This window comes from Sceloporus undulatus, chromosome 3, assembly GCF_019175285.1.
Source record: "Sceloporus undulatus isolate JIND9_A2432 ecotype Alabama chromosome 3, SceUnd_v1.1, whole genome shotgun sequence".
Classification (NCBI taxonomy): domain Eukaryota; kingdom Metazoa; phylum Chordata; class Lepidosauria; order Squamata; family Phrynosomatidae; genus Sceloporus; species Sceloporus undulatus.
Window position 1 is genome coordinate 213,892,126 of NC_056524.1, and position 16,379 is coordinate 213,908,504.

At 45.3% G+C, this 16,379-nt stretch overlaps 1 protein-coding gene across 1 annotated transcript; it reads right to left on the reverse strand.

Moving 5' to 3' along the window:
- Positions 1-2,859: 2,859 nt before the first annotated feature.
- On the reverse strand, positions 2,860-14,024 carry LOXL4 (lysyl oxidase like 4). The gene is made up of 14 exons (XM_042458971.1): positions 13,744-14,024; positions 12,582-12,742; positions 12,151-12,356; positions 10,814-10,852; positions 10,228-10,444; positions 9,749-9,932; positions 9,191-9,345; positions 8,658-8,825; positions 8,282-8,444; positions 7,043-7,286; positions 6,383-6,498; positions 4,022-4,158; positions 3,684-3,795; positions 2,860-3,532 (listed from the first exon to the last, which is right to left on the reverse strand). The coding sequence occupies exons 1-14, from the start codon at positions 14,009-14,011 to the stop codon at positions 3,462-3,464; spliced, it is 2,241 nt and encodes a 746-aa protein (XP_042314905.1). The 5' UTR covers positions 14,012-14,024; the 3' UTR covers positions 2,860-3,461.
- Positions 14,025-16,379: the final 2,355 nt, after the last annotated feature.

Sequence of the window (16,379 nt, forward strand, 5' to 3'; positions counted from 1 at the left end):
GGGACCTAGTGGGAAGGCTTTCAACCAGATTCCATAGAGCTTTAAGTTCCCAAGTGAAAAGATCAACAGCAACAGTAGTGGATAAACATCCCTCAAAGAGAGCTCAGATCTTCCCCTGCATGATTCAATGATTCTGTGTTGCAGGAGGAATGTTAGATGTGTTCTAGGCAGACCTTAAGAAGCTTCCTTTTTTGGATTACAGGTCCAGCATGGCCAGTGCTTATGTTATCTGGGTTTTAAGGAGTTACCATCCAAAAAATGAACATTTCCCAATTCTGGTTCTAGTCCATACTGAGGGCTACCCCAAGATGTTTTAGTGTTGACTTAAAGGACAAAATTGCACATACTGAAACAAACTGAACTGCCGTTTGAATCTTACTTTAACATTGGCAGTGGAGAGCATCCTCCATAGCACTTGAGGGCAGCAGGATAGCCTAGGAGGAGGAGCCATATCTTCACAGAGCACTTTTGTACTCACTGCCTTCCATGGCATTTGGGGCTGAAGTATTCACCTCATACTGTCTCATGAGTGCTATCCTAGCTATTGTTAAACAATGATGAGACCCAACCCAATCAGTCTGCATAACCCTTTGCAGCATGCAGGAGTTCTTGACAGATGCCCAAGGATTCTTTAGCAGGCATGCCAGGTTTAACTGAAAAACTGAAAACTAGAGACCTTTCTGCATCCATCAGGTTTGAAGGTAGCTGCCATGGGATTGAATGTTCATTTGAAACCATTATTTACAGATCGTACTGCATGTTAGTTTTGAAGGGGAAGTAGCCAAAGATCCTTGGTTCAATTTCCTATCATCTCCAGGTAAAGCTTGAAAAGACCCTGGGCTGAGACCCTGGAGAGCTGCTGCCAGTCAATGTAGACGGTATATAATTAGATGGATTAATGGTGTGACTTAGAACAAGGCAGCTTCCTGTGTGCCAACTCCATGCGTGAAGCCAAGGCAGTTTCTCCCAAGGATTGACTACACTACTTTATCACCAAGACGTTTGGGGCAAAATCACAGAGAGTTCATATGTTCTTCAGTGACTTCTGTCAAGGCCATCAGTGCCTTTAGCCAGACATGAGTAGACTGCTCAGTTTGCAGCCCACAAGGCAGCATGTGGGCTAGATACAAGAGAGAAAGCCAAAGTGTGCCTGACTGTAGTTGGATCTTCATTTACGGAATGGAACTTGGCATCTACTTCTATCAACATATGAAGCCATTCAGACTTACCCTGAAAACACTTGGTAACTCATGCTGGAGCAAGAAGCTACTGTAGCTCTCCCCCCCCCCCGCAAAAAAAATTATGGCTTGCAGTTTAACTGGAAAAATAGCTAAAGTATACTGGCTAGAATGAGCAATGAGGCATACTCACGTGGTTTAGGAGATGCTGTTTTTACTCCTAATATTTGGGGGTTGTGCCTTTTAATGTTTTCTGTAATCTCCCATCTTTTTGAAAATATACTTGATGTTTCAAGACCTCTGGTCATTTGTCCCTTTGCCTTCTGCTTCCTATAGGGACTGAATATGCTTATTCATAGTATTTATGTTTTTCTATTAACTTACTTAAATCAAAATACATTCTGAAATGTGTTTGGCAGAATTGAACCTGCCTCACCAAAAGGTTTTTAGCTCTAGGCACTTATTGATCTGTTGTGGGTCAGGATTAGGAGTGGGGGCAGGCACTTCTCTTTGGTGGGAAGGCAAAGTAGGAGTGAGGAAGACAGGCAGGAGAAGCTCTAGTTCTGGTACTACTCTACTGCGGTGCTGGGGATCGATAAGGCCTCAGAGTCTTGGCTTTGCTGCAAGCAGGCATAAATCACTCCTACCCATTTCTCTTCATTTCTTGACACATGCCGGGGGGGGGAGGGTATCTTCTCTCCCCAATACATAATGCCTGATGGATTGCAAACCATTGCTGTCCATCTGCCATTTACCCCAGCTTTGCTTGTTGCTGGAGTGAGTGCTGCAACAGACTGAACTAGGAAAAGTGCAATTTTGTTGTGACTTCCTTTTACATCTTGCCTGTATCCACATATGATGCCAGCATTGTTGCCATCAGTCCTGTGACAACAGGCTTGCTCTTACTGCAAGGCATTAACATGAGAAAGCTATTTGTTTGGATTACACTTCCCTGAATCCCTGGCCCAGTGACCATGTAGGCTGAGGGACTCTGGGCATTGTAGTCCAAAACAGGTAACTTTTCTGAGCTCTGGCGGTATATTCATTTTGGCTCCACAGTCACCAGTTAATCTCAGGATGGGCTGTGCAAAGGAAGGAGGTAGACACTATCAGGCATTACACTACTTAGTGTGCTGCTTCCCCTGCAGTAGTAATTTTCTCTCTCGTTCGAGGACTTTACCCTTTCCTTGGTTCCTTCTCAGTCTGACATTGCAATTCTGCCTCAAGCAGAAAAACACAGAAACCAGCCTCTTCAGACCCTAGAAGAAGCAAACACCTGAAAGCAGACTTTGCACAGTTGTGTGTTTTAGCTCTCATCAAGAACTCAGCCGTGAACACTCACTTGGTTTAAAAAGCCTTTATTGGCAGGATCAAGCTCCTGAAATATGGCACCAAAGAGCCCTTTTAGTTCAGTTTGGTGAGGCAGGGCTGTGACTCTTCCCTGAGCAAGTGACCCACCTCCTCCACCAGGCTTTACTCACCGTATTTTTGGCCATCACATTTCATTGCACATTAAGTAATTCCACAAATACTATCAAGCCCTCTTGCTTCAGCCACTTAAGTTTAAAACTAAGTCATGTCCCAACTGGAACTTAGAGCACACAGGCACCTTCTTAGAGCCAGGAACCTGGAGGCTTCTGGCACTGGTGGCTTCCTACTGTCCTTTTTTTTTTTTTTTTTTTTTTTTTTTTTTTTGAGTTTTGACTTTGTGGACTCACAGGTGACTGTAGATACTTGGATGCACAGACATCCATGGAGGGGTGGGCAGTAGGTAGCGCTGGTATGTCCCCAAACAAACCAGTTCCCAAGGCGGGGAAATCTTCAGCAGGTGGAGCTGGTTGAGGTAGTTCTTCTGGACTGTGCTGCTCCCATATCCCTTCTGCCAGAGAGGCAAGAGGGAGGCCACCTCTTCTTAGCAGTGCTACTTTAATGGCTGGGGGGTAGGTGGAAGAAAGAGCAAAGCCCCTCTCCCTCAGTTCCCACTCATATCAGCCTCATAGCTGTCCATAGTCGCCAGTCTCAATAAATACAAGAAGCAAACCAGGCAGGCTGAAAGAAAGGACAAAAGCCACAGCAGGAAAGTGTGGCTTTGGATTCACTCTAGCATGTCATCTCAAGGTATGGGGAGGGGGAAAGAGAATCTTTCAGCAGACAATAGTTCTTGTGCCAGTCCGTGCCAGCTGTAGCTCTGCTACAGCTCTTGTCACATTGCTCATAGCCTTAAGTGAATTGGCTCCAGATGGAACTCTTGGGAATCCTAAATTCTTTATGGAATGTCTTGCCTCAGACAAGGTTGCTGGCTAGTCTCTGCTGTGCCTCCTCATCCCATGCCACACTGGCACCGTATTCATCACCTACACATGTGCGAAAGGAAGGAAGGAGAGGGTCTACATTAGTAGCCTAGCTGGCACTGCCAGTGTGTGTTCTGCAGTGCAGGTACAGCTCCCTGATGGTGGCCCATGGTTTTTCTGTGGCCCTAGCCATGACTTCCTGATACACTCTTACCTGTATGGCAACCATGTAACCAGAGGCGGTGTCCATCATACTGACACTGGCAGCGTAGGGCATTGTTGGAGAAATCTGATTCTGCTACCTCATGCTTAGGATTCACAACCACCTAGTGAGAAAGAGGTGAGTAGGTAGGTAGCCTGGAAAGGTAGCCTGTAACTGATAGGACCACACTTGGTCCATGACACCAGATCCATCCGTATTTTGTTTTGGGGTTTTGTTTTGCTTTTTAGTAAAAAAAAAAAAATGTCAGCATGTGTTGACTGCCCGCCAGACAGACTCCAGAGGGGGTATTCCTGTTTCCACAGCTTACCTGCCAGCCTTGCTATACTCACCTGGAATGTGTAACTCCCAGGTGGCACATCAGTGATGTCTACCCACTGGCAGTCAATGTCATGTCTATATGTGTCCCAGCAGCCTGCACTGACACCTTGTTCTCCAAAGTTAGCACAGGCAAAACGTTGCTGCAGTCCTGTATGAAAGATATTAGAGTAGGTGAAATGGAATAGCCCTGCATCACATCTCTCCCAGGGAGCGTCTGCCTGCAGAAAGTATAGTGTGTGGCCAGAATCTTGCTGGCAACAAATGCTAGTGCAAACTGTTACTCCATCCCATATGCTTTTTGAGTTTTTGCAGAAGGGAAATACAGTGGACCCTTGTTATATGCTGGGATTTGGTTCCAAGATCCCACGTGGATAACAAAATCCGTGGATGCTCAAGTCCCATTAAATATAATGAAATAGCAAAATGGTGTCCCTTATAAAAATGGTTTGATATTTGAAATTTATACTTTTTTTGAACATTTTCAAACCATGTATGCTAAAATCAGTGTATAAGAAGGGCCGACTGTATTCTGTATCACCTTGCACTATGACACACACACACACAGTACTGGTGCATGCACTTATGGCCAATTAGTGGCTAAGGGACAGTAGGGACACCTGGCCATCACCCATGTGTAGTGCTGTATCCAGGAGAAAAGAACAGACATCATTATCCCCAATTTACTGGAGCCTCCAAAAGCTGTATGGATATATAGGAGGGCAACACCTGTACTTTTGTCTCTATTGCCCAAGTGCTTCCCACTTTCTTTTAGCCACTAGTTAGTCATAGCATTACAATCTGAGGCCAAAAATATCTGTTGTGTGCTTGGGCATAAGCTGAGGCTCAGTGGTGAACCTCACTGGTGGAAGTGAGGAAGGAGTTGAGTGTAGGCTATTGGATAGTGGCATTTCACAGACCTTTCTAGTATGTTGAAATATAAACACAATTCCCATTGCAGCTAGGCATGCTTCCTGACACCTTCCCCAGGTTGCAGAAGACTGCTGTAGAGAATGGTGCAGAAGCAATGTCTAATTGATTCAGACTACAATATACTTCTGCAATGAAGCCTAAAACCTGGGCCAAATCAGGCTACTACAAATGGGTTGTACTGCTTTCTAAAATGAAGATAAAATGAAGATGGACCAGAGTGAAAGATTCATGAAAGTTTTGGAATAGTTGAGGTAGCAGCAAAAGAGATAGTATTTTAGGTTTCCTTTCTGTAAAAGGTTTTGGGTGTGTGTGTGTGTGGAGTGGAGTGGAGTTGCACGATAGATAAAACTGCCTTCTAATCCTCAAGCACCATTTACAAGGGGCAATCCACCTCCTGTGCTGTGGGCCAAAAAAATGGGACTATAAAATTACCATTCCTCTAACACCACCACATGTTACTGTTTCAAAAGCCTAAAATTGGTTTTCAGGCATTGTAACATACAATGAGCCCTTGATATTTTCTGGAATTTGGTTTGAGGACCCCCTGTGGATATCAAAATCAGTGGATGATCAAGTTCCATTAAATACAATAGAATAGTGAAATGGTGTCCCTTATATAAAATGGCAAGATAATTGTTTGCCTTTTGAAATGTATAGTTTTTTGGAATATTTTCAAGCCGTGGATGCTTGAATTCATGGATAAGGAATCTGTGGATACAGAGGGCTGACTATACTCGTCCTTGCATATACACTATATTTATGAAACTTTGTAGCTTTCTTATATAGAGCCACCTCATGTGTGAGATTTGCATACAAATTGCTCAAAAACCATTTGAGGTAGAATAGTGGAAAATGTACACACCACACATTTTTGGCCCCCCTTATGCAACAGAACTGATGCACACATCCTATCCTTCTGAAACTTTGCAGGTTTCTTACCTAGTGCCGCTGCTATATTGTCTCTTTTAGAACAATGGTCCCCATAGAACCTAGTGGGATCAGATCTATGTTTTTTCAATCTGAAACTTAGTAGCCTTGATTACCTCAGAAAAGGCAACTGTCTGTTTATTTCTTCCAATTCTACCAAGAAATAAAGTTATTGGCAGTTTTATTTTTAAAATCTAACTGTTAATGTTCTTAAGGTACTAACAGCTGCCTCTTTTTATGTATAATTTAGCAGCCTAAGGCACTAGTGTGCCTACAAATTTCACCTAATTCCAATGTGGGAGAAAACCAGTTTTAGACATTTTTTAAATGTCCAGTTCTAGGCAATTAAATGCATGAACCCTTTGGTTTCCAAATGTGAGATCAGGTTTGGGAGCCTGAATTTTGGTTCAGCCTGAGTTGAAGGGGGGGGGGGGCATTTTTTTTCTGTGCCTGATAGGGGTCCAAACTGAGTGTTCATTGAACATCCTTAGTCTCTGTTTTAAGCTGTCACTTACCATCTGGGCAGTTAGTATCTTCCAGACAGAAGCTGGCCTTGTGTCCTTCTGCCACTTTGGAGCCGTTGAGAGTTACTAAGTCATAGTGGGTAAAAACCTCAATGCTGTGATAGTGTCTGAGGGAGGAGGAAGAGGAGGAGATTACTTTGAGAAGTTGACAGGGAAATTTAAGGATTAGGGAGAAATGGCCTCTGCTACACAGCGGCTAGACACAATCCTCCTTGATGGGGGGGGAAGAGAGGAGCAGAACTCCACTGATCCATGAAACAGAATGATGCAGAAGGGTTAGGCTTAGTTGCTATTATAGTTCTGTATCCAAGCTAACCCATAATGACAACCTTGGTGTGAACATTGCTATTTTCCCAGATGCAAACAAACTGAGCGCCCACCACAAAACAGTTTACTGAGATAGAATGCTTTGCTCGGGGACATGTGAGCCTCATCTCACAAGAAGCAACAGCAACTGGGCTTGGGGGTGGAAAGGGAGTCTGGACCGCAGCTTGTAAGAAAATCTGCATTGGTAAGAAGAGGAAATGGACAACAAATTCCAGACACCTAGTTTTCTTTTCCAAAATGTACACATGCACCAGAGGGCATAGATGTTCCCTAAACACTGATGATGCCAACATTATTGGTCATACTATATTAAGATTTATCTACCTATGGCACTGGTGCCAGATCCATGCATGGCGGCCAGTTTTTGGAAGGAAATCAGCCCGTCCCAGATTGTGAATCTGTGAAGAAAAACGGAGTAGGCGCCGATAACCATCAGGCCAGTTCATGTGATTAGCAGAGGCAGAAAGGCAGCCTTCTTCATGGGCACAGTACAGCATGTTTAGTGGACGGTCTTCTAAATAAGCTGTCTCCTGTACCAGCTGAGCATTCATCACTAGATCTGGGGCACCTGCAAAAAACAAGTGGGAGTATAAGGTTACATGTGCTTCTATGGAAGAACACCCAATCTGAGATAGGTTTGGAAGGAACTTTGAATCCTGGTAATTGATTTCCTAGAATCTAGATCCTACAGTGCCTATCCAGAGACCCATACATAGATAACATGAAAACTACTTTATATTGAGCCCATCTAGGGCAGACATTGAGAATTTCAGAGCATTAGGTAGGAGTTTTTTCCACTGGAAATTATTATTATTATTATTATTATTATTATTATTATTATTATTATTATTATTATTATTATTAACCTTTATTTATAAAGCGCTGTAAATTTACACAGCGCTGAACAGACAATATTTTTAATTGGACGGTTTCCTGCCCCCAGGCTTACAATCTAAAAAGACATGACACAGAAGGAGAAGGGAGTGGTGGTGGGGAAGAGGATGAGGGCCAGCGGTTCTTCTCTACCTCCGAGGCCTGGATCAGGGGAGATGGACTGGAGGGAGGACTTGGCTTCTTAATGGATGGTTAATCTTCTTCCAGGGAGGCCTATTGGAGCTAGCCAGCCTCTCAGTTGTTCCCTCATGTTCTCACACTCCCAAATTTCTTCTCCATGAAGAATAAGAGAGGGAAGGGCTAACCAACTACCATGGTATCACAAAGTGCCCCAAATCACCAATGGACAGTTGCACTGCTTTTGTAGGTTTCACAAAACCTACAAATTATGGGGATTAACATAAGTGGACAAAGCAAGTCCTGTGTAATTGATCTATGGGTGCATATCTTATGATGCCATATCTTTTGAATGCACCCTGTAGTGAGCTTTATGTCAAGGATGAATTGTCAGATAACATGAGGCAAATATGCTTTCCTTACCCCAAGGGGAGAAAAACACAATTTCCCATGGCTGCTGCTATCCCCACCCCTAGAAATACCTGCCATATCATAATATCCCACTGCTAGCTTCAGGTTCACCTATGCCCATCTATTCCTGCATTTACTCACTGTTGGTGCAGGTGACTCCTGCGGCAAAACGCCCCCCTCCTGTGGGGCAGTGCACAGGTCCATGGTGCTGGCACTGCAAGATGGAGTGTTCTGTGCCTTTGCAACGCACTCCACTCAACACCACCTCAGTAGCACCTGGGTTGCCCTGCCAGTACCATGTCTCCTGAAAAAGATGAGACAATTATGTAGCACAGATGAAAGCTCAGAGTTTAGCAGTCTCCATTATAGGGGAATATGAGTTCCACTGTTTCCCATTACGCCTGTCCCCAAGAATGCACAGATCTTGATGGGAAGCTCTAGGTCACCTTTAAGTCACTAGTAAGCAATCCAAGCCTTCATGGCTTGCTAGTATCTGGCTTGATGGTCTTCCACTTACCTGGAGAGCATGGCTGGCAAAGCCCAGTCCCAGTTGCCGACAAACAACCATGGCCTCCATGAGCCCCCAGTGTTCCCCACACACAGCACCCCAACGTAAAGTGCTTCCCCTGGACATCAATACTTCGACCACTCCTTCTTCTGGACTGCGGCCACCAGCAAGGCGTACCTAAGTGGGGGAATGGATTGATTAAAAGGTGTGTGTCACTGGTATATCCAAGGTGCACCAACCACTCCAAGAATGCTAAGAAACATGGCCCAACACCTCTGGGTGTGCAAAAAGCAGGTTTCATCATGTGACAGTACTTTTGCTTCACTGCCTGCCAGATGCCACTTACTACATAATGACTACAACAGATTTCCATCCAATCCTGCTCTCTGATTCGATTATGGTATTTTTATCAGCGTCTTCTCAATGATTAGAGTCCAGGAGAACATCTGATTTTCTTTCATTATTTATTTCACCCTACTTTGTTACTAAAAAATAAAGGGTTGTAACTTTGGGGTTATAGTGGTCCAGAAAATGAGTCTTACCTGCTTATGGACACCTGTTTGGGGCACATTGCAGCGGACAGCAGCATCAGCTTCATGTCGGCAACTGGTCTGCCTTGCCTCGTGTGAACTGCACTCTGCCAGTGAGCGCTCATAACCCCGGCACCGCACACTTGTTAGGTGGATGGGACCCAAGCCTGTAATAGGGAATCAGGCTTAGCAGGCATGGTCAGTCATCAGATTCTGTCCCACCCCTGTTGTCATGCTATGCCCAGTCTCTCCTGCATTCAGTGACTGGCCTCATCCCTTTTGCCAACCTCTTGTGCTAGTCCACCCACCCTTTCCACACCTCTCTGTAGATTTCCTTGGTTCTAGATTTTGCTCTCTGGATCCACAGTCTCCGCCCCCAATGCTCAAATATTCCCCAGAGTACTTCCAGCATCCTTCCTGGATCCTGCTTATCTCTACCAGTATGGTTCCTTGGAGTGCTTCTAAGTCAATATCAACCTCACAATGGATCCATGCCCTGTCTCCCTTCCCCGTTATGGCAGGTACTTCAGTCCACTCTGTAATCATAGTCAAGCACCTTGCTCTGCTTACCTTGGCCCAGCTGGGCTCCTAAAAGAGCTTCGCGGGCTGTACCGTATCCTAGCTGTCGACACACCACACTGGCAGCAAGCAGATCCCAGCCATCATCACACACGGTGCCCCATTGGCCACCCATCAGCACTTCTACACGTCCCTCCCCTACGTGTGCTCCTCCACGGAGACGCACCTGGGGTTTCTGCAGAAATTGAGAGATGGCTTAGGGTCAGATGGAAAGCATTTGTGGATGAGAGTATATTTGAATGACTGAGACTGGCCTCCTCCCAAAGGTCAATAGGACGAAGAGGCATCTAACAATTGTGCACTTGCCAGCAAATCCTGAAATTCCATCACACAAACAGATCATGGAAAAGTTGCTTTTTAACTTCGGCTCCCAGAATCCCCTATCCAGCATGAAAAAACATTGGGCCTACTTTCCAGGATATATGGGGCCCTGTTTCTACTTAGTGGAAAGTATGGCATCCTTTATTTACCTCTTTGGGCTTTGCCTGGCCAGGATGCTTGGCTTTGTTGGGCTGGAACTCAGGTCCAGCTATACAGCTGATAAGAGCATGCATGCCATGGGGGCAGGCAAATTTATTTTTAGCCGGTGGTGGAACTTGCAATTTGCATTGCCCCAAGTGGGCCTCAGTGCCCTGGCACTTGATCCGGTGGATCCAGAATATGTTCTTCGCACTCAGGCTCTTTAAGCTGTAAAACAAAGTTTGGCGGTAATGGAGGTATGTGGAGACATTTACCAGAAAATGTTACCTCTACAAATCCTTCCTAGCGCTTAGAGAATTCCCTGCTAAAAATCACTGACAGCAACCAGGACAGAAAGAGGAGAAACATAAGGGAATCCTTGTAATCCGCTGTTTGGTTCTGTAACAGACCCCTTCCAGCCTTCCCTTTTCTAGGCACTTGTTGACATGGTGGTCAGTTTTAAGGTAGTCACTCTCCACTCTGTTCTGGTCTGTTAAGAATGCTTCTGTCCTGTCCTATCATCACCATTCCTGCTTTCCTCTAGCTTTAGAGAAGACTTAAAGGCTGGACGACTTAAAGGCAAGACCAGTTCCTTACCTTGACCTTGCATCCTTCAGCTTCTGGTTCCAGAGTTTCCTGAAAGATCAAATATCAATATTGGCATTCAAAATAATTGGCATGTGCCTACATTTGTCATTGGGGCAGTTCTGTACAGGTCCAGGTGCCTTCTCTACTGAGGTATTTACTTTAAAAGAAAGAAAGAAAGATGCAAAACAGTTTTTATCCAACCAAATTGTGGTACTCCTTAACTCTGACTTTTGCTTCTGGGGAGATCGTACACATAGCAACTGGTACTGTCCCAAAGACCCTGCCATCATTTAAGAAAAGGGGTGCTGCTCAGGGATTGAACCCATGCTTTGCATGCAAAAAGTCCAAATTCCCCTGATGGAGTTGGAAATGGAGGGAAGAACTGATGTAGGTGATCCTGAAAGCAGGTTCTGTCAATGTAACAAGTGTTATAAGGAGTCCAGCTACTGTAGAAAAGGATGCATGCTGTCATGCAGATTGTGAAGACATAGGAAAGTGATTGGCATCCTTTGTGGAATCTTTGCCCCTTGATCAAGGAAAATGGGTTCACATCTGTCTTTAGCTCCTGTTGGCCCAGTAAATATATGGGCCTAGGAGTTTTAAGCTGGAGTGCAAGTCTCACAGAACTGAGACATAGACCCTGAGCCAGAAACAGCAGGTTCTGCTTCTCTTTGAAAAACTGCCTGAGCCCGCACAGTCTTCTCTGTAATTACCCCACTGTGGTTTGGCTGATCCCCATGGTGAGACAGGCCTGGCACCCACACCTGCTCATTGCAGGACTGTATTTATAGAGAATGGTGGGTGGGGTGCAGAGGATGGAAAGCGAGGGAGAACAGAGACTACCAGAATGTGAGTGGGAAAGAGAACCCACAAAGCCACAGGAATTGGACAGGCCTCTCGTGAGAAATGGAAGGGAGCCTTGAGATGAGACATGAGAGGGTTCTGTGCCCTCCAGGGTCTATTCATGCTCACCAAGTGCCAGTAAACGTGATGCAATGTGCAGGAAAATCATATACTGGATAAGCAACCAATGCTGTCTTGTAATTTGCCCTGCATAAATTTAAATGAGCTCCCCTGGTTCATGTAGAAGCATGGACAACTCAATTTTTAGACAAGAGCTCTCAGAATCCAAAATGCTCAGTGAGTGGAGCTGAATGGCTATGCTAGGGGCTGGTGGAATCTGGGAATTGCAGTAGTTAAAAGTAACTTTTGTAATTCAAAAAGTCACATATACCCCATCAGCTTCCAAGGGTGTACTCAGTTATTCATTTGATTCTTAGAGGCCATCACTTACACACCATTGCCCTGCCACCTTTTCAGTCCTCACACTACCCTCCTCCTCTTACCTGTAGAAGCCAGTTGCCACCCGTCCTTCTCGGGGGAAGCCCAGCATCCCACAGACCACTCGGGTGTTGTTTTTAGTCCAGCCAGCATCACACACCTGGCGCCAGCGTCCTTGGAGCTTCACTTCCACAGCACCTTCTGTGATGGGGGAACTTAACTTGGCCCGGGCTAGGATTGGCTTGATCCGCACCTCTTGCACTTTGGAGCCCTGCTCAAGAGAGGGAAGGTGTGTGAGTTACTATACCTTTCCATGTTCTAGCGGCTAACCCTAATGAGCTTTGTCTTGTTTCAGGGCTGCAGTTCTATAGCTCCTTCCTTATCAAAGTCCCATTGGACTTTTTGGGACCTGCATCCAAGCAGCATGCACAGGGCTTGAGGTTTTTGGGAAGGGGAAAGAGAAAGAAGTTCTAGTGCCCCATTGAAGGGCCCTCACCTGGAGGTGTAAAACAGCAGGACTGGGTTGTCTCAGACCTGTGCATACTACACCAATGTCCTCATTATGGTTGCAGTCGCTCACGCCCCAACCATTGGACTCACATTCAGCTAGGGAACTTTCAGTGCCAGAGCAGCGCATGTTATCCAACCAGATGGGGCCTGTCAGAAAACAAGGAGCCCTAGTCAATCTTTTCAACAGGGTGTCACTGCAGCCTAATTTTCCCCAGTTAGACACCTATTTCCAAGGAAGCACATCTATGCCTTTAAGGTCAACCCAATAGTTCCCATCCTGGCACTTTCCAGTTATATTGGACTATGGCTCGTGGCATCCAGTCAGCATAGCCATTTGGGATTATAGGAGTCATACTTCAATGCATCTGGAAAGTGGCCAGGTTGAAATACATTATTTCCTCCCCACATTGCTAGTAACACTGGTGGGTTAGTCATTTTGAGATATTAGGACAGTGTTTGACAGGAGAGATCAAATCATGTAGATCTGACTGGACATGGGAGGGCTGCCAATCATTTGGCAGCCTTCTGTAAGATACTTGCAGGCCTTTTGGACAATATGGTATAACTCAGTTCAACAGAAAATGTGCAAAGGATGAGAGGTGTTCTGAATGTACAGCCCACCTACCTTGGCAATGTCTGGCTTTTCACAGCCTTTTGACTTGGATTTATGTTCAGGATACAGACTTCAGTTTAAGAAGGATATGCCATGAACATACAGAAACTCATTTTGGTAACTCATTTCTGTTTAGTGCCACACTAAGTTGGCAGCCTTCCCTTGGCAGAGCAATTGGCAGTTCAGAACACTAAACAACTGAAACACATTTTTGGGATGATAGTTTAAAAGCCCATTGCCTACTCGTCATTCTAGTGGTCAGTTTATGCCAAGAAGAGATGCTACAGTTCAGTGCAATGAGGAAACTACATCTCAGAGCTTGAAAGTCTGGAGCAGGATGTAAATGCATGAATGAGACTGTGGTTACCTGGTGATGAAGTTAATGCACTCTGCACCTGCACAGAGATATTCTTCATTAACCCTGTATATTTCTAGCTAGTAAAATCAGGCTTCAAGGCTCTGAACTGTTGAGAGTGCACCAGCTAAAACTAAGGTTGCCCCACCCTTGTATCCCTGCTTTCCAGCCCTTCCTTACCATCTCCTGGGCCATACTTGGCACTATGAGCCCAGTTTGTGGCTCCTTCATAGCCCAGCTCCCTGCAGGCCACACCCGCCACTTGGATGTTGAAGTCATCATCACACACTGTGCCCCACTGTCCATTGTGCAGCACTTCCAGCCGCCCTTCGCCAACTTCACTCCTGGGCCCCACTAGGCGCAGCTGAATGTTAGGGCGTTGTGCCCAGCTGGGTACCACCTGGGAAACCAGGAATCCGAGGAGAGTAAAGTGATACGGGATCATCATTGGTGCAAGAATGACGGAGATACCTGGCAGACACAAGAAAACTCATTAGAAATAATATGACTTCCTGGGAAAAGAAAAAGTCAATGGAATGTCCTGGCAAAGAGAAAGGTGGGGCAAGGACCCAGGCTGGAGGAAGGGGGATTATATACAGAGGCAAAATGAGAAGGGCAGATACTTATGAGGTCCCCATGTCCACACTTTCAAAGAGAGTCCAGAAATGTAGGCTACTGTTTTGGCCCATAGAGCAATCAAATTTTGCTTGGAAAGGGAAAAATCCATCCCTTTCCCCCTGTTACAGTGAAGATTGCAGCTAATCTCACAGGGAACAAGGGAAGCTGGGGAAGAAGGGGGGAACTGAGAAGATAGCATGCCTCCCAGTCAAGAAGACCCAGTGCTCGAACCCTGTTCTACCTCTGCTCTCTGCAAAAACCTTTCTCTAAATACCTCCAAGTTCCAGGGCAGAATGCATGGTGGCTGGTTTTAACAGGATGAGCCCTTTACCTCTCTTTGCAAGATCACCTATACTGTCTTCCTACAGGATTGGTCATCTTTGAGTTGTTGGGGATAGATGCCAGGTTGGAAAACCATAGAGACAAGTGGGGATTGTACTGTTAATTATTTGTTATATTGGTTGTGGTGGTGTGCCTTCAAATCATTTCTGACTTATGGAGTTTTCTTGGCAAGGGGCTTCAGAGGAGGGTTGTCATTGTCATCCTCTGAGGCTGAGAGAGAGTGACTTGCTCATGGTCACCCAAGCGGGCTTTCAAGACCAAGCTGGGATTCAAACCTGGTCTCCAGAATCGTAATTCAGCACTCATCCACTACACCATTCTATACTGAAACATTTAGATTCCTCTTTTACACCATAACTGCTCAAAGCATCTTACAAATCAAGGTTCCAAAGAATCCATTTTAAAAAATATATTAACAAAAAGGTCTGGCAATGTTTGGAGGGAAACAGCAAAACAAAATTTCAGTAGCAGAAAATCATAATCACTTATTATTAGTAATAATTAAAACACTCTACAAGACTGGACCTGCAAAAAGGGATTTCTTTTGGGGGGGGGGAACCAGAAGACAAGTCTCCCAAGAGGAAAGACCAACATGAAATGAAGATGGACAAAAAAAGGAAAGTAATCAAATTCAGCCCAAGATTGTGATGTATAATCTTCCATATCCCTCCAAATCAATGGTTTCTGATGGCTGTCTCGTCTGCATGTTTGGTTTTGGTTTATTTATGAATGGTGAGCCAGTGTGGCCTAGTGGTTTGAGTGTGGGGCTACAACTCAGGAAACTAGGGTTCGATTCCCAGCTTGGCCATGAAACCAAGTCACACTCTCTCAGCCTCAGAGGAAGGCAAGGGCAAAACCTCCTCTGAACAAACTTTGCCAAGAAAACTTCATGATAGGTTTGCCTTAGCGTTGCCATAACTCAGAAATGACTTGAAGGCACACAACAACAAGAATGGCTTTGGGTTTGTCCATGACTGTCTTGGATAGAGGGTCAGCAGGGAAGTTGCCAGTGTTTCCACCCAAATTCCCAATAAACTCCAGCAAAGGAGACAGACTACAACTCCACTCCACATTATCCACAGCCAGCCTGACCTTCCTTGGCTGTGGATGATGGGGAATGCCCCACCTTACTCCACCTCTGTTCCCCCATATCCACCTCCCTGACAGAACAAGTTTCACTTGCTGAGGGGCTCCTACACCCCATTTTTCGTTTGGGGTGAAAGAACTAGGAAGCCTCCTTCTCCCCTCCCCATTGGGACATCTAGTTTCCCAACTAGGTGACAACAAGCAGTGTCTGGACCTGGGCTTGTTCAGGGCTCCCTCTTACCAGGGTGACCAGATGTCCTCCTAACTGCCAAGGAGGACAAAGCACCACAAAATGGAAGACCTTCCAGAAAAATGGAGGACATGGTGACCAAATAAAAACTAAAAAAATACTCATAGAAAAGTAAATACATGCTTCTTAATGATGCTCAAAATGGAGGATATTTTGGAATTCCACCTAGGCTGCATCCACACTGCAGAAATAATCTAGTTTGACACCGCTTTGCCAGGGCTCCAGGCTGTGGAATCCTGGGAATTGTAGTCTGCTGTGGTACCAGAGCTCTATGGCAGAGAGAAGGCTAAATGTCTCACAAAACAACGAATCCCAGAATTCCACAGCATTGATCCAAGACAGTTAAAGACTACACCACTTTAACTGCCCCGCCTCCATCCTATAAATTCCTGGGATTTGTAGTTGTGTGGGGCACCAGCACTCTTTATGGCAGAGAAGGCATCTATGAGGATGCATCCACACTGCTGAAATAATGCAGTCTTTTAACTGACATGGCTCAAATATTAAGGAATTCTGGGAT

What these genes read in the sequence shown, in the direction of transcription:
- LOXL4 (XM_042458971.1), bottom strand. Translation starts at nt 14,011, where the DNA reads ATGATGATCCCGTATCACTTTACTCTCCTCGGATTCCTGGTTTCCCAG. An exon ending in AGGAGCCCAGCTGGGCCAAG is followed by an intron (nt 9,346 to 9,748) that starts GTAAGCAGAGCA and finishes TCCCTATTACAG; the next exon opens with GCTTGGGTCCCATCCACCTA. An exon ending in AGATACTAACTGCCCAGATG is followed by an intron (nt 4,159 to 6,382) that starts GTAAGTGACAGC and finishes TCTTTCATACAG; the next exon opens with GACTGCAGCAACGTTTTGCC.